Source organism: Anguilla rostrata, chromosome 18, assembly GCF_018555375.3.
Source record: "Anguilla rostrata isolate EN2019 chromosome 18, ASM1855537v3, whole genome shotgun sequence".
Taxonomy (NCBI): Eukaryota; Metazoa; Chordata; class Actinopteri; order Anguilliformes; family Anguillidae; genus Anguilla; species Anguilla rostrata.
Window position 1 is genome coordinate 14,830,762 of NC_057950.1, and position 26,562 is coordinate 14,857,323.

Sequence of the window (26,562 nt, forward strand, 5' to 3'; positions counted from 1 at the left end):
TTGTAGGAAAGCCAAGGGAAAACAGGCAGCTGATTCACGGAGTTCATAGCAGCTGACCCTGTGCAGTCCGGATTCCACGCACCTACAACCCTCATAATCAGGCCACACTGACAGCACCACAACACCTTCAACAAATTCTGTAATGAATACACCAATCATAGCATATACAACTTTACACTTACAACTTAATTACCCATTAATCTATACAAATATCAAAATATATAGCTTTCCATTAAAACAACTCATACAGCTATATGGTCTCTGCTCATCCGGAAATCTCACAGAACTGTCAGACCTGTCACTCACTGTGCTTGGACCAAATCCACATGACCAATTCTGTCCTCTATATACTGTATATATACACATACATACATACTATATACATATACATATATATACACACACACACATCCCCTCCCCCTTCTCTCTTAGCTGTGCTATTTCAGGTCCTAAGGGCAAATGCATGTGCACACACACCCACACACGTACACCACAAACACTTAAAAACATTAGTATGGAGTTGGACTTTGCTGCTGTAACAGCCTCCACTCTTCTGGGAAGGCTTTCCAGTAGATTTTGGAACATTGCTGCAGGGATTTACTTCACTAATGCTCTTGTGGCTGAATGGAAGTCAGACACTGATGTTGGGTGAAAAGCCTGGCTCGCAGTCAACATTCCAATTCATCCCAAAGGTGTTTAATGGGGTAGAGGTCAGAGCTCTGTGCAGGCCAGTCAAGTTCTGCCCTACCAAACTCAGCAAACTATGTTATGGACCTCGCTTTGTGCATGGTGGCACGGTCATGCTGAAACAAGAAAGGGCCTTCCCCAAACTGTTGACAAAGTTGAAAGCGTACGGTTCTCTAGAATGTCATTGTACATAACTAATGCAGATGCTTCCATACAGGTGTAATAAAATTAAGCAACTGACATCATATCACACTCTGTGGCATGTATAAAAATGCTGAGCAGGCCCAGTCGATTTTGGATCAAGATGGCAAGAGGAAAAGATAGTGACTCTGAAATAGGGTTCATTATTGGGATACGGATGGCAGAATGGTGCAGGCCTGAATACTTCATCCCATACAACGAATGGGTCTGCGGGCTCTGAACCCTTTTGAACACCCGTGGGAGATTTTGGACCGACCTGTTAGGCAGCGCTCTCCACCAGCATCAAAACACCAAATGAGCGAATATCTTTGGGAAGACTTGTAGAATCTATGCCAAGGCGCATTGAAGCTATTCTGGTGGCTCGTAGCGGCCCAACACCTGACCAAGACTTCCTGCATGACTTACTTCATATTGGTTTTTCCCTTCAATTTGCCACGCATCTGTGTGTGTGTGTGTGTGTGCGCGAGTATACATATATATTTTTTAACAAATAGAATTTAAACCATACTAGCAGGAATGCAACACCAACCATTTTACATGGCATGCATATTAAGGTATATTAAAATGTATTTTTATATCAGAGGTTTATGGCCTCAAGTACTTTTTGTCTATTTTGAAAACCTTGGTTGTAGTGTATGAAATTGTATTCATCAATCACCCCCACCGTCCCATCTGAAACAAGTCAGTAAAACAACAGGCCTACATGTACTAATTTTTCTACTAAAATTTATTCCTCAAATTCAGCAACACATCTCAATCAGAAAACAAAATAACACTGGCATATTTTAAAATTGATGTCCACAATTATTTATTTTTTATCTTTGTGTTGCTTGCCCCCAAAAATATTTTTATCAGCTTCATTTTAATAAATTAATGCATCTGTTATGGAGCAGGATTTCTGGAGAGTTGCTTCCTTTTAAGATTGATATACACACTGTAAGATATGTATAATGGTACATATGCTTTCAAAATACAATAAATATTCTTTAAAATAAAAAGAAAACCATAAATATGGTGACACGTTAAAAAATAAAAGGGTCCAATGCAAGTTTTTAAAATGGAAAAGAATAGTTTATATCTGTCCAGTCCACAGACACAAACCTGTAAGACGCATTATTCTTAGGATTCATATAAATAAGTCTGGGTGTTTAATATACAGTACAAACTAAAGAAAAAAAAATACAAATGTGAAAGGCTGAGGAACAAATCCTTGTTCAAGTTAGATTTGGCGCCACTTCAACCTGCTGCAAAACATTGAGCTCTAGCGATAATGGAAAAAATATATAAGTAAAATTCAATACTAAACAACCTAGAGTTTTACAATTTTATGAACTGACAAATTATGGCAGAAAGCATCACAGCCTTATTCTGTCCATTTCTTTTTAAGCATGGCTATGGCTAAGCACTGTGGTTGACCACATTGGGTATTATTGGAATATTTGAACTGCAGACCCAGGATTTTCTGAAAGTTTTTTTTTTTTTTAACCATAGAAAACCTAATCATTTCTCCCTGAAAAATATCTTCAATTGGAATTGTGCTGCTATATATATATCCCACACTTCAGCTGAATATTACATTGCAGTTCCTAAGTAGAACCTGGGAAAATAGGTTTTTCAGAAACATTGCCAGACTGGAAGGGTTTTCAGTTTAGCTAGTGTGCTGCAATCCTTTCTGAGGGGAACACACATCTCAAAGTTTTTCATTCACAGCAGTCCTGCTTTACACACAAGTGTCGCCACATGTTTGGAATATTACCACCTATTCCAAGTACTATAATTCACCATTATAACCCTATGTATATCTTCCCCCTTGCCATAATGCACCACTTCTTTGGGCACACACTCCCAGGTATTCACTCCCTGAAGATGCCATGTTTTTTAAAAATTTATTACTACACTTCAGGTATTCCTGTTAGGTAGAGTATATGCCGGTAGCTTTTTTTGGTGCAAAAGACAGGTGTAAATCCAGGGAAGAAGACTGAGAAATGCTTCAACTGACTGAGAAAACAAAGTTAATCAGCTGCCTCCAACCACTGTTGAAAATGTATCGCACATACAAACAGTTTTTCCATTTGTTTATGCCAAACACACTAAACACAGGAAACAAATGTTCATGTCACCACAAGGTCTGCAAACATAAAGGTAGGTAAAGGAAACACTGAACATGCATAGATTCAGCCTCATCTAAGCTGCACATGCATTAATTTAAGCTTATCTAAGGAAAGGCATACAAGTCAGATGTAAAGGAACAGACTATGGAGGAAACGGCTGAAAGAGGAAGGAGACTGAAGTCTCTCTCATGGCGGTGAAAGTTGCCTCACAAGCACCGATACCTGGATTTTAAAATTGACCCATTTGTGCCGACCAATGCGTTTTTGCTCATCCAGCCAAGTGTGCAGTGCATGCTGATCAGGAAAACACATTTCCAAGCAGCAAACCCTTAAACCCCTGGCCATCCTTCAAAACCCACAACTTTCACCCCATGGAATATAGCATCACCATACAACATCAAATGAGAAACATGAAAGGGAGAAACAGCTGGAGGAAATGACACTGAACCCCAACATGGAGGCAAATTCAAATACTTAATGCTCAAAAAGGGAGGAAACGCAAACAGTGCATAAGAATCAAACAAGGAACGGAACCACATTAATCACATACAGTCATCACAGTTCTAATACAGGTTTGAGACAAACTGGAACAATTGGGGGGGGGGGGTTAGGGTTAGGGGGGGGGAAACTGTGTTTAACTGAATGGGTTCTATCAGGGCAGTTCAAGCCAAAAAAAAACAAAACTTTACAGACAACTGTTGCTGCCACTATACATCAAAGTAAAATGAGAAGCAGTCACAGACGAGGGAACTAGAGCAGATCTCATGCAGGAAGACAGATGGGGGTTCCGGGGAGGGCCATGTGCGTGGGCGGGCCTACTTTACCCTGCAGCCCCTCACAGTCCATGTGTTTGTGCAACAAGTTGAGGAGCGACACTTGTCTTAAGCTACATATCTTATTACTTTAAATATTGATAAGGCACCCGATTTATATAATCTGTACTCTTCTTCTGATTGCAAAGCAGTGTGTAATACAAAACAAGAGGAGTGTATTCCTCAGCAGCACCGCACCCGGGCTTCAGCACCCGTTTGCGCTCTCTCTCAAATATACACACGCGCGCGCACGCACACACACACACGTCACACAGTAAGCATACATGGCGAACGCACGCGCATCCGAAGTGAGTTTAAATACCATCACCACCTTTTTCTTTTTGCATCTTCCTACTGAAGCTTAACAAAAGCAAAGCCAGGATTGATCTGTTCTTCACCAACCCACCCCTCCCCCCCACACCCATAAAAGTAATTTTTCAAATGCAGTAATTTAAAGTCACAAAAAAGTAATTTACCAGTCCAACAATAGCCTGTCAAGCTCCAATTGATGACGTGTTTGTGATAGCAGTCTATTTTAATGCACAAAGATTTTTATTTTAAAAGCAGTGTTCTGGTACGTTTGGTGGGTGTTGGCAGGGGCTCCTGGGTACGCTTTAGGGAAGGTCTTGACACGGTACCCACCGATGTTACGGTCTCCATCTTCCTCTGAGACCGTGTCAGTACCTGGTCTTGAGAGGGTGAAAGCATAGCCTCGGGTCTCTGCAGCTGCAAAGTCTCGCTCTCCAGCACTTTATTTCTCAGGGCCGTTTTCACCTGTAATTTTGAGTCCCTGGCTTTCGGCGGCACAGATTTTACAATCCCGTGCTTTTGCTCTCTAGTAACCTTGCTTGCCCTGGCTGGAACTGCAACTCTGCGTTTGAGTCCTGAAGCAGGTAGAGAACTAGCAGAAGGTTTCCTTGGTCTGGAAGCAGCCGATGATGCCCTCTTCGGTGTCTTGCGGCCTTTGTTACACAAAATTTGTAATGATTTTCTGCTGCTGCTCTTGGTTCCTTTCTCCTTGACAGCCTTCTTCAAAGTGTCTCTTTTACTGGAAGGAGGGGAATTAACTTTCACATTTTTGCTTGCAGTGGATAGCTCCTTTCCACCATTTTCTCCAGCAGGGACAATCTTTTTTCCATGGTCTGGCAATGCTTTTGGTTTGGAGATGAGCTTTGGGGATAGCAGAGGTTTGATACAGGTACTTTTGAGGTCTTCTACAGCGATCTCTTTAGGCTTGAGTGCATGCTGCTGAACATGTAGCTTCTCTCTAATATTGGAATACTTTCGAAGAATCCGGGCACTGGCAGGACTCTTTATGGCAACAGCAGCCTTCTGGCTTTCTGCAGCTTGTACTTCCAGCTTATGAGGATTACTGTAGGGTTTGGTGGAGATTCGGGTGGCAGAGGTCAGCTCTTTGACCTTGTCCTTCCCTTTGCTACAAGGGACCTCCTGCTCCAAAGCTTTTGCAATGAGCTTTTGGTTCTTAGCATTGCTTTTCACAGGGGACGCCACAGCAAATTTCTTTAGGTGCTTTTTCAAGCGCTCGGCTTGCAGGCTTGAATAGACTCCATGGGTAGAGCCGGCTGTGGCCGAGGAACTGTGAAAGCAGAGTTGAGTCTCAGACGGGAGGCGGGTGTTCACCTTCTTGACAATCACAAGGGATTTCGTCTCTGTTGTCTGTAGAAACCATCGGCAAATGCTGGTCAGGTCAAAAGTCTTCATGAACAGCATCTGCACAGGAGAGTACTTCTGCTGATCCAAAGGCTTTGGCTTGCGAACTCTACGCTTGCTCTTCCAGATCTCTTTCAAGCGGTCTGCTCTGTTTTTGGGCCGCTGTGCTGGCTGTCCTTCTTTGTCCAGTTGGACCCAACCTCTCTGCATCTTATCATACTTGGTGTTCAGGCTCATTATTTGTGGCTGGTTTTCCTCCCCTCTTAGTGCTTCGAGAAACTTTGGTGGATTTGGCATAGAGAGGTTAAGCTTCTGCAGTCCGAAAGGATCAAGGTCCCTTTTCTGGGGCTGTGAAAGGGAAGCTTTCTCTGCTCTGGTTTTAATGTCAGGGTCTGCCTGATCCTGTTCACTCTCCACCTTTGTGTCAGCAGCTACCAGTGTAGCACACCTCTGAGATCTGAGGACCAGCTTCTTGTGCTTCATGAGAGTTGCAAACCTCATGGGTTTAGAAGACATTCCACCCCTGCTTCTCTCCCTCGTCAAGGGAATTTTCCTACACGTGCCTGAAGTGTTTTCTACAGCCATGCTGCAATCAGTAGGAATGCTGCTTTCCACAGAAGTGGCTTTTGCTGGCTTTTCCTTCAAGTAGGCTTGTTGGTTAGGTATCGTCAGGCCAACCATCTCTGTACTAGAGCCAGCTGCAGCAGCAGGCGCTGCTTTACTGCTCGAACTTCCCTCCTCATTCCCCAGTTGTTTGGCCAACATGGCCTTGTGTCTTGTTTGCACCATATTATCCACTACTTGTGTATGGGATTGAACTTCAGAAGATAGCTGAGGTTTATCGACAGGCATCTCTTCAGTGCACTGCAGTACGGCATCACGCGAAGTGATGAATGCTGGTTGTTTTATGGATCTAAGGGGGCGTGCGTGTCCAAACATTTTAAGTTGGTTAACTGGAGAGTCTTGGACCTGAGGCAGATGGGGTGTTACCGGATTAGTCTTGGAAACCTTTGTTGGTTCTGAGCTGATTGGCTGTGGCCTCCGCCGTAAACACCGGTCAGATGGAGCAATGTCTCGGCTACTGACCCGTTTTGGAACTGTAATTTCAGGGGGGATGACAGCAACCTCCGCTTGACTGCCTTCATTTTCAGGATGCTTCGATTGCTTTATCTCCATAGACAATTCTTTCACAGCTTCTACTCCAACAATCTCACCCACTGCATCTCCCATGCTTTCCTCTGGCACCATGCTATTTGTTGTCCTGGAAACAGGATCAACACTAATTGTTTCCTGCTCCTCTAAGTTCTCTTTTTCAACATGCTCTGCTTCAATCACTGTGAGGGTCTCTTTCTCAGCATGCATTGATAATTCCTGATCCTTCGATAATTCCTGTTCCTCAGCCAAAGGAGCTTCAGGACCTTGATCCTGTTCGCTTAGGTCACTGCTGGTCCTAGTGCACTCTGACTTAACAGAGTCCTCTGTGGCCAAAATGGGAGATGTTGGCCTTGGACTTGACTGAAGCTCACTGGAACAATTTTCGGCCTCACCCTCTGAGGCAATTTCCTCACCTGCTGCTAAATCAAGATCTGGTAAATCACTCGGTGGCAGCACTGTCTGCATAACTTCAGGTTGACCATCATTACTATTCACAATCTCTTCTGCTGGTGACTTCTGCTGCTGCTGCCCATCTGTCGACATCTCTATGGTTTGTTGGTTAACAGAAGATGAGAGAACATGCGGATGTGGGGTTGTCTTCTCTTTGAAAGGAGGCTGGCCAGTCTGACTGGTTTCAACTATCAAGTCTGCCTCTCTGACCGATGCCACATCATCTCCAGCCATATCCTTCTCCACAGGTTGCTCCGAGGTTGCGTTTGGACCAAATGCTTCCCCACAGCCTCCAGCAAAGGGTATATCGACAGGGGGAACACTCTCTGGCTTAGAAAGCGCCTGTTTTGGGGTAACGGATGTGCTGGTCTCCAGCACTGGAGCAGGAGCATTGCCCTTGTTGTTAGTGCCAGGTTTCCCAGCCAGTGTACGGACAGTTTTCAGCTCACAGATTTCTTCATTATATGCATAGCCTCTTGTACTCTTACGAGCATTATGGCGAGTGTTCATGCGATTTGGAGGCTGAAGCTCACACTCAGTTATAGGTTTGCTGATGTACACAATGTCACAATGACTGTCTGGGTCATTTATTATCTGGCAGACAGGATGCCTGGGCCTAGGATAAGTCCCTCTGCTGCTTTTCCGAGCCGTCCTGGGGGAGGCTGGAGCTGATGGTTTTGTGGCGTTCTTAGCAGGGCAAGGACTGGCGAACAAATCTTTGGTAATTCCAGACAAGGCTCTTTGCTCGGTGTGGTAGGGATGATCACGACTTCCAATAGGCAGACTGAGTTCTTCAAGACTTAGTTCATCCCTGACTGGATGCAAGATAGTTTCAGGATTGCACTGCCGCTCATCTAAAGTGCCAACAGGAGTATGACAGGAGCTAGCAAGCATTTGATATTTCTTCGCTTCAGTCAGACTACTAGAGCTTGTACTTTTCCTTGCCAACAACAGCAGGTCATCTTGCTGTATGTTCTCCCTTTCACTGGTGCTGCTAAATAGAAAGTTTGAGCCTCTGCTGTTCCCAGGTGTCACTTTACGCAGGTCCACAGGATCAGACAGTTTCAGTGGCATACAACTCTCACAAGGGGTGTCTGTGCGACCTGCATTCTCAGGGGTCAGCTGTTGGACAGGTGAATTGTTGGTGTTTGGTAGATTGGCCATTTCTAGAGAGTGGCTCACACTTCTTGCAGAAGAGGTGGTGACTGCAGCAGCTGTTTCTCCAGATGGGCAATCAGTATTTTCCTGCTGGGGGCCTGGGCTACAGTCTGCTTCTGCAGTTACCTCAAGGGTTGCTTTTGAGGCAGATGGCCCTGGACAACAGGAGGAGCCCACAGCCTTGACCTCAGTCTGCAGGAACCCCAAAGCATCAACGATCTGCCGTTGGTGGTGGAGACACAGCTTAGCCATGAACTGCTCCAGCGTGGAGGTTGACTGGAGATCTTGCACTTTCGCCAGGTTCCGGTCCAGAGACTCACTGAAAGACATCAATGAAGCAGGGACATAAAACTGAGTTCAACAGAAAACAGGCACTTACCACACTACAAACATGACCAATATTAATATTATAAGTTGTCTTGGGCACAAAATTAGATATCAATTTTATTTACAATTTGTTACAGTATTCTATTTTGAAACCCCAAAGCAATCCTCAATAAATATATAATGAACTTACATATGAAAAACACCCGACAATAGCCAAATTGACAAATATCACCCAGTACTCCATGACATTACAAGCAGGGAAAAAGAACTATGACCTGCCTGATACTCAGGACACAATGATGTTCATTTAAAAATCTAATTTAATTCTGGTTCTCCCTCCAAATGACTCATTTCTATTATTTTTAGCATAACAGGAAACACATCTCATACTGTTGTGGTGTTCTCCCAATTCACAGAAAGTAGAATATGTTTTAACAACTAGAATTTCACAATTCTGAAAGTTGACATGATTTAGAATTTATTCATTTTTAACTTGAGGTTCCGGTTGATAATGGAAAGAAACACAGGATTTTAAAATATTTTCACAATAAAATTTATTAGAAGAATAGTGGTTCTGAACAATGATTCTGGCATCCAGTGAATACTACCTTAGACAATGCTACAGCAGAAATGTTGTGAACGTAGCATTTTCCCCCCAAAATAGAATACAACCAGCCGTCTTATTCATGCACCAATATAAAATTAATAAGCGGTGCCTGACAATCAATGCAAAATAAAGATGAGAAGACCACAGATATGATTTGTTTAAAAATTAAGAGCAAACTCATATTTATTAGTCCAGTTGTAGGCCAGATTTAAAAAGGAAACAAATAGTGCAATCTAACAAACCAAGTATTGCAATTCAGGGCACTACTACTGACATTGATCACATCCTAGAGTAAAAAACATAGTACAATAACGAAACATGTAATTACAGTACAAGAAGATATGAAATAAAAGGTGTGACACTAAACTGTATATACTGAAATGAGGTCAATTCATATTTTGGAGTGCCTGCTTTCTGAGCATCAGGACTGAATATAGAGGTTAGGGAATTGATTTCTTAGAATTCTTCACCTGACTTGATGAGAGGTATGATAAAAGACAAACACACACACACACACACACACACACACACAAATATTAGTTGCAAAATAATCCAGTCAAGACCAAGCACATTCATCCTTTTCATTAAAAAAGGTCTACATTTCCATTCTCTGTCCCCTGTATTGCAACTATCCCCAACGCACCACAACTATATAATGGAAATAAGGCTAAGGAAGGAGAGTATCTTACTTCCCCGAAAATAAAAACCATTTTAACCAGTTACAATTACCTGGGCCAAGACTTTTAAAGACGAGAATCTTCAAGGGAGGGTCTAATAATGTATTTTAATGGAATCACTCTTCCAATTTATATTCATATAAAATTCATTTTATTTTTACAAAATTCACCAAAAAGGTACTGTAGCTACTGTTACTGATATAATTTAAAAAAACAACAGATCTTATAAATGAGCACAAGGCAGGACGGAGCAAGATATCAAATCTGAATACATCCTCTAAAATACCTCTCAACATTGCCATGTGATTAAAGACCAAAATTACCAAGTAGAAGCCCCCCATGCATGAAATCAAACTCTTAATCAAAACATTAATAAAAGCTTAAAATGTTTAACTTTCATCCCCCTAGCTAAACCAGTCTGTCAAACATGATGATTAGCAAAAGATACAGGCCCAATCAAGAGTTTGTCTCTCATCAAGGTATCTTAATAGACCCTCCCCCAAGAGACTCACAATGAGAGTAGACTGCAATTTATTGACAAGATGCCCAGAGAACAGGACCCAAAATAATCTGTTCAGCATTAGTAAAGTCATAGAATGCCATTATATTATGCATCTGAGGCACCATGTGCTGGAGTTTTAATGCAGCTTTAAAAACACCATTTGGCTGAAATATTTACCTGAACAGAGTTTTACAAAAATGACATTCATTGTTATTTTCAAACAAAAAAGACAAAATAGCGGCATTCCTGTAAGATGTTCTGGCTCCATCTAAAGCAAAGGTAAAAGTGGGTGCATTATGTACATCTGAGTTTACCAAGATCCGTTTCCTATGTATAGAAGCCTAGCTACACCCTTGCCCCTTTTTCAGAATTTGCATGAACATTTTGAGCCATCTCAATATTCTGTGGAAACCTCCATGAAGAAAGAATGAAAGCAAGAGAAAACACAAACCCTTGTGTTCTGAAAAGTGTCCGCTCCATTTTTGTTTCAATTTTCTGCTAGGCTTCAGAATCTCGAGCAAGTACCTTAACTGACTGAGAGCACTGTGTACATTGTCCCTGAGGGTTGTCATCTGCCTTTTTTCCTGAACAGTGGAAACTGTAGTTACTTCACCCTTCACGCCCCCCCCCCACCCCAAATGGCTGAAATAGGAATAACAACAAGCAGAATAATTTCAAGAGACAAATGTGAGGAACAAATATTTAGGACACAAGTGCACATGTGCACAAACACATATGGTTATTTACATTATACCTGCGGAATAAAACTTATCAAACATTAAGAAACAACAGTACCAGTACTATACATTTTAGGCAAGAATCTTCATAATGCCTGGCTACTGCAGATTTCAAGTTGAAGCTCGTCTATGTGACAGGACTTGGTCTAGCCTAACCCTCAGTGTCTTCAATTCCTCATAAACCTCAAACAGCTTTTATCAATTCAATTTCCAAAACTTCTCATCCCAACACTTGCCTGCATGCAGAAATACCAATGTCTACTGTTATTTCACATATACACAAAAGGAAATTTCAACCATTGACAGCAGCCTCAGTAATTTAAGACTTTCCTAAAAGTCAAAATGTTTGACTACTTAAACCCCCCCCACAAAGAAAGTCTCAGGTGTTATTTACATTCTGCCTGAAAAAGAGACATGGAATTGGCAGTGCCTTCTAGGAACGTACTATACTGTACAGCAACCCTTTATATCTTTTCCATCAATATACTGCCAACACAGTTTCAATGTACAACTAATCAAACTGGTGGGCCTTCGGGTTATTGCCTTCCCTCCATTGCTACCTGCTAACCAACCAACAAAGTCATATTAAACACAGACAAACTCAAAGAGACAAACTCAACAGGCCATGGGTGATTGGTTGGGGGGTGAGGGGTCTAATATTACAATTTCTGTTCCCTGAATTATGACACCATCTCTTCCACAAGATAAGTACAGAAATTAGTATTTAATAATGCATTTGTGTATTACATGTGTGTGCACGTGTGTATGTACATATCTATATTTATTTACATTTTCTTTTTTACATTAATTGATGTAAATTCAGTGTTTAGTACTCTACACTCTCTGTCACTTCACCAACAAGTCCAGTGATGCTGTTGACTCCTGATGTTAAAATAATACATTTAACCAGATAGAGAACTAAAAGGAACACAGTGAGAAACTCTAAAATGTATCTGCACAAAATTGCAAGGGAAAAACTGCTTGATAAACAAGGGCTACAGTTCAGTCACCTAAACATCAAGCTTAATCGCCAGCATACATTACCAGTGCGCTACACTGGAGACCCAGTTATGCATCTCCCTTTCACAGTGTAGCTTTATAGCTACTGCACTATAAACAAAAGTCAAAGTTACCTATTAACAAAAAACCAATAACCTGAACAGAACAAGTGCTACAGGGCAGACAAGCAATGTGCACTATAACATGTGCAAGGGACTGTCAGCAACTAGTGTTATAACTTAATGGGAAAAAATAAAAAATTAAAAAAATCTTTTTTTTTTTTTTTTTTTTTACCGCGGCCATTGCTACAAGTTGTACTCAATAATATAACCAAGGCTGATCCACAATGACAGGAATGAGATGTATTTGGTAAATTCAGGCTTTCATAAATTCCCATGCTTTGTCTGAGGTATACTGTGTTTGTCAAGTTTTAAGGAAAAGTGCAGACTCTTTGCACAAGACACAAAAGGCACTTCTGTGCCAGATAATCAAAAACTGAAATTGTCACTTAAACTGTACAAAAATTGTTCAGTTTAAGCTTCATAGCAGGCTAAAGATGAGAGATGAGGAACCAGTTCCTTTTTTTCTTCCAACAAAATATTTCATGCCAATGCTCCAATTCACTTTGCATAATAGCAATCAAAACACAGGAACCTTTTTTATTCCAATAACTGAATTGAACACTGGCCTGAAAAGGAAAATTCACAAAGGATGTCTTATGCAAGTGTCATGGCAGTTCACAAAGAGCTCCCTTCACATAATTGTGTTCATACAATCTTTGCTGTTTGTAAAGCACTGAACGAGCCCACAAGATGAATGATATGCAATTGGTTTAGTTATTGAGGAACAGCCTTTTGTACACAAAGTTAGCATTGAGCTTTTAAGTACGGTTAATATCTTTGGCCAGAATCCAAAGGCAAAAATTCAGGGCTTTTGGCAGGACCCCTCGAGCACATTTCACATTCAAAAACATGAAATGTTTCACCCTAAACAACATTTGACTCTGAACACAATTTCTTCGACTGCACAATTGCTAGCGAGAGGCTCTTCTACATCCCTGGCCAGAGGAATCCAGAAAAAAACATCAGGATGTGCTTAAATATTAATAAAACGTCCTCCCCTGTTGTATCAAATTGACAGAAGTTTCCAAAAATTTCACAATTTAAAAACCAACTGCACACCAAAGTGAAATGAGGAAAGAATGCATAACAGTCTTTGTTAAATCTAGTTCAGTTTTAGACATAAATAAAGATCACTTCACAAACCCATCATGGTGGAGATTTGAGGGTTCAGGAACTGTATTCAAAATTAATGCTCATCCACAGAGAACCTAAACCTACAGAAAGATTAATAAACCGAAAGGCATGTGGCTGTCAAAAAAAGCACAAAAATAGATTGAAAAAGAAAAACTACTACCGTTTTGGGATTAATAAAAGTGATGGGAACTCAGCCATCAGTACATATACCAAAACTCAGAAATCTTCACGTACCCACCCATATTCCCTAAACTAATCTGACATGAAACAACATTAGCAAGCAAACCTTCAAAATATTAAGCTTCTAGCGGGAGTGCATGACATTTTAACATTGCCTTCAGCAACAGAATTTCCACTCTGCCAAGTGAACTGAATTTCAGCGGTCTCTCTCTTTAAAGGCAGACTTGGGGATATGATGTCAGACACAGCAAACGAAGCAAAGACTGTGTAGTGAGCAACGATGACTGAGTCACACCTGTTTCACAGTGCTCCTTTGTCTGACAGGGCAGCACCATTCAAGTGTGAAACTTTACTCTCTTCTTTTCTATACTGTCTTGAGCATCCACATGTATTATCAGAAGTAAAAAACAAAAACAAAAAAAGCCTGGCTGAGGCAGGTTATAGCAAACTACCGCATGAGGGGAAAAAAACAAAATAAAATATAGCTAGTTTTATGTATATTGTAGTAGCACTAAGAAGCTAATCGAGTCATTCAGGGGGGATTATCAGCAGAACATTGTCAACTGAAAAGGGAACCATTTTATTTTCTGGTAAAAGTTATGTTGGTATGATTTTATCATTTTAGCAAATAAATTATCTTCTAAGTCTAATAAACATCATTTTAATTTCCAGCAAGCCATAGTTTCTTTTACTCAATTTACAATGAAAACAACTAGGTAATGAGTGAATTTAAGTTATTGCCCTGGAAAGAATCTGTATTGCACACAATGAGCACAACATAAAACATATAAAATAATTGCGCCATGTCCAACATCTATCGCAAAACGCGACCTGCTGTATTCCCAACAGGGTATTCTCGGAGTGCAGCCTCTCAGTTTTTAAACAAAATCTGGTGTCACCTAGCTGGTTTCGGTGCTACGTCATATCCCAGGGTCCACTGTTAATATACAGGCTTACAAATCTGTAGTTCTTCAGTACTCAGCTTAGTCCACCAGCAACTGACACTTACAAAAAAGACAGCTCATGAATAAAACATGTTTTGCAATGGGAAAAAAAACAATCAAAACTGGCTTTTATTTCTCTCCCCAACCTGCCCTGAATTTTCTTTACTAGTTAACTGACTGGGCTGGATCACAATAATATTAACAAGAAATATTTTTTCAAGAATGGCCTTGCACACAGTTAAAAACACACACACACACACACAGAGAGAAAATGCAAGCATTAAGCAAAAACGTAATAAGCACAAACTAGCATGCAGAATGCAATTAGTAGATTACAGCCACTCCAGGAGCCAAACATGGGTTTCTTGACCCAGGTCAGAGAACAGTCAAGACTAATAATGTAGAATGCTGAAATTATGATATTCACAAACAACTGCAACACAACAGGACATATTCATTAAGGCAGACTGAGGAGCATAAACACACAAGCCTCAGAAAGCAGTACAACCTTTTCTCTGGCCAACCAAGAACACATATCCCCACTTGTTTTGCGGAACAATAAACCAACAGTTCTTTTCTTCCTCTCTGACACTAGATACCCAAGAAAGATTTATGACCTGATAAAGAAACAATAATCCTGCTAGTGGAGCAGACTCAGGTAGCAAAAACTAAATTTGAAGTCTCTTCTTGAATAAACCAACCAAGGCCCATTTAGCATTTGGGGTGGAAAGTTAACCAAGCCTGTGGTAGTTTATCCACCCCCCCCCCAACAAAAAAAAAAAAACCAAACAAACTTAGGACCTTCTTTTCTTTCGAAAGTAAACTGAGCACTTTTAAATGACAGGCATACCATTATTTGAGAAATGCATGATTGTCATGGCAACAGCCCTCAGTGATAAGTACTGAATTTAATCTGAATCCAGGTAACCAGTTCCCTTGTTTTCCCATTTTTTAAAAATGGTTCTCATCATGGGGAAAATTCAAGCCAAATACAGATATTTCTTTCTTTATATAGGCTAGCCAAATGGTTCCAATAATTTTCATTCGAATTAGCATTAATAAAGCTCACTGACTTCCAAAAACTCAGAGAACTTTTCCCCCACAGCCTTCAACTGCAAGATGCAAGTCATCATTAATAAATTCAACATGACATTAATTTTACCAAAAGTTTCCTCATTTATAATGTTGGACATAAACTATAATTAGTCTCTTGGAGTCGTCATATCTTTTCCTGACAGTTTTGTCCTTTACAGTACCATCTAGTTTTCACATGAGAATAAACTATACTTGTTATAGTTATATTTAAAATAAGATATGACAAAACTTGTTTGCATTTCATTCATCCTAAAAGTGCTATCACATGAATGCAAAATCATGTACTTCTAACATCAGAACTACTGATATTTCAAACTCAAATTCATGCCATAAAGGAGAAGTATACCCATTCTGAATGCATGACCAGAATTGCTGGACCAAAACCATTGACAGTTGTATGTACTTTTACAAACAGAATGGCTTATGGTGTGCCTTGCCTTTAAATATTACTGCTTGCAGGTAAAGGGCAATAGAGGAAATAGTTCATTTCACCTTTGATTTCACATACATAACTACGTTAAAAGGAGGCTGATCTTTTGAGGATGCAACCCTACACACAAAAAGTACAGCAACAGAGTTCTAAAAAAATATATATAAAAACAAAAATACCAGTGCTGTGCATTCATTCCACATAAAATGTTCTGGTGTCTTGGTCAGTCTTAAATTATGCACATATTTTAACAATTACTGTGTGAAATAAAGATTCAGTAGCTCACAACTCGCATATCAGTCTTCACAGTTCGCAAGACTTATATGCCAGACTCTCCAATGTCTGGTTAACCTGTTCTAAAATCAGTTAGCAGGTCTTGATTAAAATTATACATTACCCACCCACACAAATCCCTGATGTGATGTGCCCACTCCATATGGTCATAACTTTTTCTGGCTTTTTAGAACTGCTCAAATTGCATTCAAAATACATGGGTTTGTTTAAAGTAGGAGAACTCTTCAATTCTCCATTTAAAACTACAAAAACACCTTCGTATAGAGTACAATCTAATACTCAGTGTCCTGATGTTCCTGTCAAAGGAAAACACCCCATGTCAATAGAGGTAACAAGCCATTGGGTCAAAATACAAACAATGAAACTAAAGTTAAGCTGTCACAATGTGTTACAATTAAATGCCTGCAGCGCAACACCAGTAGGATATTAGATAAAAAGCTAAACAAATTACTTACAAAGAGCTCCAATTTTTCTGCAACATGGCATGAGACAAAATTATCAAAATAAAGTCAAGAATTAACATCAACACCTGTCCTACTACTTAATTTGTGCTACTTCTCGGTCCTGAATAAAAACAGTAATGGAAAACGTGCTTCATCCTGAACTTAAGCCAACTTCTACAAACTAATCCCTTCCGCTGTCTTGTTTTTGTTTTAAATTAATTTCGCCTTCTAGGGGAAAATAATTCTAACAGTTTTCTCTCATTGCATAATGTGAATGTACCCAAATGAGTAGGGCAATTATATTTGCCAGCCAGACATAGTAAACTCTCCCAAAACATGGTGAACTGACATTGAGAAGAAACTACATTTCCCACTGCATCTTTGCTTTAGAGGATCTACAACGAGATATGAATAAGAGGCACGGAAAGGAGCATTTTTTCAGAGATCTGAGGTATACACTTGGTTGTGCAATGGCAAGTTTACATACAACATACACATTTTCAGTAAAAAAAAAAAAAAAAAAAAAAGTAGTTAAAATCTGGGATTTGCGTTCTCTAACCAACGCATATTGCCCTCCCGTAGTGTGTCCTGAGATAGGCGCCAGTTTGAGCCATTACAGAGAGTGTAAAAAACTGAAGATCAGGAAAGCTTTGCTTTAAGCAGGAGTGTGAGAATGATGAATTGACTTTCATCATTACATTCATGGCTAATGCAAAAGTTTGTCTGGGAGTTTCCAGACAGTATTCTTGCAATTTGGTAGGAGCAATCAAAAAAGGAGGTCATTGTTGTGGACAAGTGGTACAGTTAGCAAATAATTACGAGGAGACATAACATGCATACTGGTGAAAAAACAAAAAGGTTCAGTCGTGGGCTTGAAGACACATGCATATTCTGCTGCTTTTTGCCGCTTCGATTGATATTTACCCTAAGACAATACAGACTAACATTTTTGAAGTGTGAATTTGCAAAGCAATGACAAGGAAAGCATTAATCCTCACATCTTAAAGGTCTAGTTTGAGACCACGACATACCAATTTGCTTTGCGGATGATCACCCATCCCGTTGGGAAGAGTAGATGATCATTGCATCAATCAACTCAGTTAACCAATCATTTCAGGGCATGGATGCACATATATCAAGTCAATACGACAGAACAAAACTGCAGTCATATGGTCACAGATTTCTGTATGGCTGTCCACTGCAAAAGCATTGTAGAAATACCTGAATTGTGCAGAAATATTTTTGTATAGTTCAGAGCAATGTGGTACATGCCCAATGCTTAAGACAAGCATGGCATATCCCTGTTTTTGTATTGAACAGAAAAATTGTAACACTAATATTTTCTGTGTACATTTTCTGTAATGCATGAAAACACGCATATATATACACATATATATAAACATATATTAGGTAAATCAAAATGGAGACTATGAGCACTGAATATGGAGTAGCAGTAAGTGCAGTATTTTCTGACGTGTGAAACCAATTCATGTCTACATTTCTAAGTACATAAACTATGTCCCCCCCCCAAGAAATGTCCCTAAAGTCTAACTGGTCTACATTGCACTGGTTCATGCCATTTAGCAATAATAATAATAATAACAACAATAATTTGCAGTTCACAGAATGTGCAATCATGTAGACAGCATATACCGTTTTTAAAAGTATTTGTCACTTCAGTCATTTGCTACTGCATTATGATTAGAAGGTGTTAAGCAAGTGCATTAAAAAGGAGTTTAAAATAAGTGCTATACACATTAGTGAGTCAAGGAACATAGTCCTGAGTAGGACATTATCAAGCCATGTAAACCTATAGGAAATGTGTTAAATGCAGGCTACACAATAAGAACACCCGCTGAGCAAAAAAGTAAAGACCCAACAGAGCAAACAGAATGCATTAAAAAGACCTCCCAGGATTACCTAAACAAGGGACCTCTACCCTCACCTATGTAATATGATTCAAAGATCCTGGCCATATTGAAATTGACAACTTAAGTTACTGGTGTATTGGCTGCATGCTAGAGAAGTAATTACGTTTGGATCAGAGCTGCAACCGTTGATTTTTTTGGGAACAATGGTTACTTTTTTCTTTTAAAAGTGCTACTATAATACATTATCTTTTAGTTTTATTTTTTCCCCACTAACCAACCCTTTACCCCAACCGCACCCCCCTCAAAAAAAGAAGCACCATTTGCATTAGAAGTCGCAATGGATTTGAGTGTCTGCTAAATAATAATAACAATTATTATTATTATCATCACCATCATTACTGCTCAGAGATGGCTCTCAGCTCCCCTGAGTTTAAAAGCAAAATGATCCATTTTGGGTCAGTAGTTAAGGTTCTGTAGTTGAAAATCCACCCACCCCCCTGAGTGTGGTTCAAAATTGCACCTACTGTTAAATCAAGCATTTAAACTCCATTTCCCCATGGAGAAGATTAAGATTGTGACACAGACCATGACTGCGTTTGTGTGAATTTGATCCACGTGTCATTCCAACTAACGGGAAACTGCAGAGAAATAAATATCAGGTAGACCTTAAGTGCAGAGTGCTGCGACTGCAGCAGAGTAAGAGGTAACCAGGTCTATGCTGAACCCTCAGGCTGTGTGGGAAGCAGAGGGGAGAAATGTGCTGTGCAAACAGGAAACAAAGATGTCTTGATAAGCAAAAAATAAAAAATAAAAAGAATAAACAATGTCAATCCCTGAATGAAATTTTGCACACTTGTCAGCAGTGTGTGGATATAGGCATGGCCGGCATTGGATCCTTGATGAGAATGAGGAATTGATCCAGCTTTAAAAAAGGTGTTACTGAAGTTGATTAGGAAATATTAGGCTTCCAAACAGTCATCTGTGAAGGGGGGGGGGGGGGGCAGAGGGTGTATTAATCCACGTTAAATAGTTTTAACTCTCCCAGTACTTTTGAAATAGAAAAATCTTCACCCGTCGCACAGACAGACCATGACCAATAGTACATCAAGTCCAGATTCACATGAGACAAATCTCAGGAGAGCGTGGGGGGTTGGGATGAGGGGTCACTGTGTGAGGAGAGGGCCTGCTTTGCTTTAGAAACAAACAAAAAAAAATTAAATAGTGGTACCACTTGATGTGTGGCTTAAACGCATTTGTTTTTACAATATAAAAATGTACATACAGTGGCAAGAAATCACTGTAAGAAGGGAAAAAATTCTTCAGTTCCTACATTTGTGCACTGCAATGTAAAAATTGGCACAAATGAGAATCAGTTGTTTTTTTTACGCCCTTTACTCATCTTTCGAAATGCTCTCCCCTTGACTGGCCCCCTCCTCTGCAGGGACAGGAGTGGTGCGGGTTTGAGGTTCAGCCGTGGCGTCTGGCTCTTCCGCCTTTACGGGCTTCATCTTTTTCTTTGGGGGGTTTTTCAGTGTCCCGAGGCGCTCCTTCACTTTGTACTCCAGTGTGCTGTGCGGGATGCCGTATATGGTCTGCGCCTTAGAGACACTCATTTTTCCATCCATCACCATAGCGATCGCTTCCTCCAGGATCTCAGTGTTGTATTGGCGGTAACGGCCCCTCTTCTTCCGTGGCTGCTTCAAGCTGGGGTCCCCGTCCGGGTCAGAGGTCACATACTGGTGCCCGGAGGTGGACTGGTCGATGGGGCCCCAGAAGTCAGGCCCCGGGTCCAGGACGGCTCCTGTGGAGCTCCTTCGGCTGTGTTTCGGAAGGATGGAGCGCACCTTCTTGCTGAGCACATTCTCCAAGAGCGGGCTGACTGTCAGCGCACCGTATCCATAGATGTCCGAGGCATGCGAGCCCCCAGACAGATCCATGCCTCTCACCTGGGGGATCTTCAGGTCCACAGGGGGCGAGTGCCTGTGTCCAGGCTCCTTTGGGGGCTTGGCCTGAGTGGATCCCTTCTGGCAGGAGGCAGAACTTTCAAGGTCCTTCAAGTCACTGAATCCAGCACTGGGTTTGAGCCTCAAGAGGCCATCAAATTTGGGCCTCCAGGAGCCATCTTCGGACAAGACGGGGTGCTGTATGTGGTTTAGGAGCCTTGCGGACAGGGACATGGGCGGTTGCTGCTGCTGCTGCTGGTTTCGGCTCAGCAGCTCCTTAGTGATCTGCAGTGAGCGAGTAAGGGGAGGCTTAAGGGGGGTGGAGCGGCCGAATCTCTCCCTCATTCCATCCGACAGCCCATCCTCATCGCCATCTTGAAAGTTGCGGTCAGCTCCTGCGGCAGGACGCCTGATTGGATGGAAGGAAATCGGTGTAAGCAGGGCTTGCACAGGCTTTACAGGGAAGGATGGGTTGGGTTGGGGAGGGGAGGATGTGGCCACTCCTTTATTAAAAGACCTTGCTTGGGTAACATCACTTTCTTTTCCATGTTTTAAAAATGTAAAAAATTAAAAATTTGCTTAAAAGCAACTTAGAAATGAAAGTCATTCAAGTTATTTGGAATAATTTTATTTGTTTTGTTTTTTTTTTTGTTTTTTTACAATATGGATGTCAAAGTCAACAAAAAGGAACAAAAAACACAAATGCTCAAGGTGGAGAAATCAAGTCGTAGGAAAGGAGAAAATAAAGCAAAGAAATATTTAACACACTTGCCAGTCTCATGGAGAGGGGGATGTGTTTCATTGTGCAAAAAGGAAAGCATTGCATGAAATTTCTGAAAATAGCATTTAATCGTGTCCTATGAATTATGAATTATGCTTATTGCCAAAGTAGAACACCTTATCTTGTGACGTTACCACTTAACAAGTACAGCAATAAAAGAGTAAGCCAAATGATGTAGGATCATTTAAAATTAGAGCTTGCTTACACACTGAAACATACACATATCATTCAGAATGACTGCATCAATCGCAAAGTAAAATTACCTACTGCTGCAAGGTATCAAGAGTGTACCAGGCTGCAAAGCATACACCCATTCCATGCCAAAAGTACACATCCATCATACATATTAATTTCACCTGCAGTGAGACAGTGGTTCCTTAAATGGTCAAACCTCTTTTTGCTCCATCAGGTTGACAGAAAGGAACAGGTAACAGAGGATTTGAATCTCATCACTATTCTGGCCAATCTTCAAGCTGAGGGTGTGGGTGGGTTGGCCACTCCCACCAAAAGTTGAGTCTGAGATTTTCTTCCACCTGGCTCTGACCAGAGGACTATGATCACAAAGGACAACTAAACTGGTTCCTGGCATACAGTGTTGGGTGACCTATTCTCCACAGGCTTGGCACAACAGGACTGCTGGGCGGGCTTGTGGATTTGAATTTATGTGAAAGGGCTCAACTATCAAAGACTTTTTGGGTCGAATTATGTCAGCAGAACAAGGGGGATGAGACGGAAATTAGTTAATGGTAATTCTGCACTCACGTCAAGACATTTTTTAAAGAGAATTGTCAATGTGAGGAACAGCTTTGCCAGGGCATGCAGTAGAGGCAGAGACGTCTGGCATGTTAAAATGCAAGACTTGATGCAGTGTAGGATATTTTGCCGGTGAACAAAAAAACCTACATGGGCTGAATGGCCTGTTCGCATGTTGCATTCTTACGATCAAACAGACATAGATACTTTACAGGAAAGAATGTGTGTTTGAATCAGCTGCTGTCATCCATAATGACAACCACAGACATGAAATGTAATATTGTTTAATAACAGGGAATCATATGGTGCCCCACAAGGACCATCACTCCTCAAAAACAAAAGCAAAAGCAAAAACAAAAACAAAAGCAATCAAGAAACTATGTAAATTTCAAAACATACAAAAAGCTAAAGCAAAGGACATGAGTTTTGAAATTTGCATCGTTTCCTGATTTGGAGAGCATTTCCCTTTGTTTTCTGAAGAGCAATCGTCTCTGTGGGCCACCGTAGAATCGTGACTGGTACTTCCTCCAAATAACAGACAAGTTACCTACACACTCAGTAGTCACCTCACCTCATTTGGGTCTGCTTTGAGTAAATTCAAAGAATGACCAAAGCTATAAAATAAAATAAAAACTCCAAAGACATGCTTTTGTTCTGCTGATACAAACAGTTCACCAGGAATGGACTGGATCTAGGTAAGACTTGAACTACCCATTAAATAAACACACATAGCATTTTCTAAAATCATAAAATACTCAAATGTACATCAGTTGCAACTCAAAGGAGAAGGGTCCGTCATGCTCCTGATGCACGAATGCGCTCTACATTTTACAACACACGTTATTGGGAGAGTAGGTTCTTAGTCTATCTAATACCTTGGCACTCACAAGAAAGCAGAAGAAAGGTATTTTGATTTCAAAACTCAGTCTCATAAACGCACTGCTCAAAGCATGCTTTGCTGCATTTAACAAAATGACCACACGTATGAAATAAATAAATAAAAACTGTAATAAAAGCTGCCATATAGTACATTGCCATTTTCAGGTTTTCTTCTGCTGTAGAACATAAGTAAATAAAGCCAGGAAAAGAATGATCATTGAAATAACAATAACATAACGTAAATCCTTAAATCATTTTACTTGTAGGGTTTCAGGATCATTATAATTAAAAATAGGTCCAATAAACTGTCCAATGATAAAATTTATTTTTTACAAATTAGTGTGGGGCTTTGAATAAGACCTAACCATTTCTGTACAATACCAAAGAAACGCATTCATTTTAGATGACCTGAACTGGTTTCAAGTTTGACATGAGTACCTTGATTAATTCATTACAAATCTCTGCTTAGATTTCTGCCTGAAACACCATTATCACAATAAAATACAATGCACAAAATCAAACTGTTAATAAGACTTAATATACAACATAAAAATTGACTCACAGTTAAAGAGGCAGATAATTTACCGTAGAGAATGTAGTGTGTACTCTGTATTAGAGGCATGGGGAGGCTGGATGGAGAAAAAAACAAAAAGCGAAAAAGGAGAATGGCTCCACTTACCCCTTCATGGGCGTTGCTGGGCAGCCCTGAGATTTTCTGTGCGACAGGCTGCCTGTGGCACGACTCTTCTTGATTGAAAGGTCCAGTACACCATCTGCACAGGGAAAACCATCAACCGCATCACAACCCCTTCAGACGTTTCCAAAACGCGTCTCACGGTCATCATCTAACACTGGTTGCCAGCACAACTGAAAGACCGGCTAACACCTACATTGCATCACTGTAAAACTACTTTAAACTGCAGTTGAAATGAGCGGAGTGTGGGGCAGGTGAGAGAGTGTGTGTGTGTGTGTGGGGCAGGTGAGAAATGTGAGAGAGTGAGTGTGAGTGTGTGTGGGGCAGGTGAGAAAGTAAGTGTGTGCGGGGCAGGTGAAAGAGTGAGTGTGTGCGGGGCAGGTGAGAGGGAGAGAGAGAGTGTGTGTGGGGCAGGTGAGAGTAGCGCTGGTGATGCAGCAGTATAGCAGTACAGTGGGCCTACCTTGCTCACAGGGCTCCACCTCAGGCTTCTTGACTGTGAGGTCCAGTGGGGAGTCCTGGTCCGCCATGAGCAGCTTGCTGAGAACGGGATTCTGTGCAGAGGCAGCGGATACAGGGCCAGCGAGGCCGAGAGACAGAGCCTTGGGCAGGCTTTGGTCCTTGGTGCCGTTGGGCTGGAGGGAGTCCTGAGAAGAGCTGCTTTTTGAGGTATATTCCGAGGCAAACTGCCGGATCATTCGTTGCATTATCTCCCGAGCCACTAGAGGAATGTGGGGGTCTAAGAAGCTAGGGATCTCTGAAAAGTGATCAAATTAAAACAAATATTTATGTATGAAAGCGGTATTTTGATATCCACTAAAATAAAATGACAAATATGAAGGAAAATTGTTCTCATATTTGAGTCTTCTATTCAATGAAGCTAGCCCTGTGCCCCCCCCCCCCCATTTAAAAAAAAAAAAACTGATTGTTTAAACCGTTTCCCGTGGCCGCTAAATTCTGTAAAGAGCTTCAGCATTGTTTAAGCACACAATATTCTACAGGAATGCTTTAGGATTAGGCTACACTGCCCGGAAGAAAGAAAGAACAATATTTGCAAAAAGACATCAAAGTTCTTATTGAAATCTTATACAGACACTGCTGTCAGGTCTAAAGATTTATTTATTTATTTTTTTTAATTCTTAAAAAAAAAAAAAAAACACTGAAATTTGACTGGTACCAAACATTAGTGAAGCCATACTGGGGTTTACCACTCATCTGTAAGACATACCTTTTCTGCAAAAGACAGCATTGAGGAACTCCTCTGCTTGCTTCTCAAGCTTGTTAATTTTGGACTGCTCCTGACTGCAGAGAGTTTGTTCTCCTCCTCCCAAAGCCTGGTTACTTAAGCCAGTTAAGTGTTCCTAAGATAAAGGCAATAGGAAATCATTCGATCTATGGACCCGAAAAAACCAATAAAGCCATTGTTTGGTTTAGGGTTCAACATCAGAAATAAGAAAATGTGCACTTGCAGGAATGGTACAGAGATAAAATTGCACTTGAATGTTGGGGGGTTTGACATTCTGAAGTCATGAGCAGTAGTCCAAGACTACAGATGTTTTTTTTTTAATGTGGCCTGAAAGGTGAACCAGCATAACCAACAGTGAACTGTTCAAACGTACCTGGGGCATCTCTGGCTAGAGGGGCCACTTGTATTTTAATAATCACTAAAGAATTTCAATCAATCAATCAATCAACCCAAAATAATAGGATGAAAGAAAAATAATGCTAATAATAAGTAATAAGTCAGTATCCACACAGACCCTCCTCCTGAGCAGTCTTGCTTTAATACATTTTCATGCATTGCCAAATAATTATATTTCACACTCCTCTGAAATAAACCATTTATGAAGAGCTAAGGTTTAATTCAAAGAAATTTAATTATGTCATCATATTAATCACTATCCAATCCTATTACTTATGGGGGGAGACCCAATTTATTCATGAATGAAATGGCTAAATGAATATGGAGAACGCTGGCCACCATCGAGGGGCTAGATCATTGCAATTAATTGCATAGATCAATTTGTCCATCTTGGCCCAGGTCTGGAAGGCTTGCATAGCAGTGATGATGAAGGATTCAATTGTTTCTGTCCTTATACAGCCACAAAATATGTGGACTTGTCACACAATGTGCTCAAAGAATAAAAATATCAAGTGTTCTCAAAAAAAATCAAGTGTAGTATGTGAACAAACATTCCAGAATCAAGCATTGTGTCTTTATGATTGGTTCAATTCTGCTCATTTCCTTCAGGAAGGACGCCCAAGGCAATTCTCAACAACAACAAACAAGATCGGGGTTCAGAGTTCTAGCATGATGCGATGACAGGCCACCAAATGTGGCTATATGCCCACAAGAGTAGCAGAATGAGTTGCCTGGTTGGGCCAATTAATTGTCCAACAATTATTACAGAAAATATCTTCTATTAGCAAATGCAGATACAAAATTATGCTAATCATACTGCAAGAAAACTAATTGCCAAAGGGAAGCATACATTTTTTGCAGGTTTTTGTTATTCTTTTTAAATTAAGAGTTAGACAAATCAAGGAGATATAGCTAATGTCACCTCTTCACCATTAGGACAAAGCTTTAGCCTCTACCCATAATATGCTAGGGCCAGAGCATCTGCTGCACTCTCATTAATAAATCATTCATAAATCATTATCTCTTCATCTGACATCTTGTCATTTCCTTTTTAATAAAGGGACAAGTGAGCAGTGGAGCACTGTGGGATGAGAGTCAGGGCCTTCAAAGCAATAACAAGCCTCCCCCCCACCCCCCCACACACATAACTGAGCTCAACCGCTCTACCATATACAAGCACACTGCACAAGTAAGCAGGGTAGATTACTCAACACAACAAGGCTTATTCTGATGGAACGCCTAAGCATTTACAGCAGCCACGCT

General features: G+C 40.7%; 1 protein-coding gene across 5 annotated transcripts in view; it reads right to left on the bottom strand.

Annotated features, from left to right (window-relative positions):
- Nucleotides 1-1,597: 1,597 nt before the first annotated feature.
- The window catches only part of LOC135245014 (ligand-dependent corepressor-like), a 37,620-nt gene continuing 12,655 nt past the window's right edge, over nt 1,598-26,562 (bottom strand). For 4 of the 5 annotated variants that reach the window (XM_064317759.1, XM_064317762.1, XM_064317761.1 and 1 more), the window contains 4 exons: nt 24,886-25,018; nt 24,121-24,414; nt 23,643-23,736; nt 1,598-8,564 (listed from right to left, as the gene is read on the bottom strand). In XM_064317759.1, coding sequence (XP_064173829.1) covers nt 4,364-8,564; nt 23,643-23,736; nt 24,121-24,414; nt 24,886-25,018 — 4,722 coding nt within the window. In that variant the 3' untranslated portion in view covers nt 1,598-4,363. Of the gene's footprint in view, nt 8,565-9,109; nt 20,960-23,642; nt 23,737-24,120; nt 24,415-24,885; nt 25,019-26,562 lie in introns of those variants that run through there. The other variant, XM_064317763.1, reaches the window with a different exon arrangement.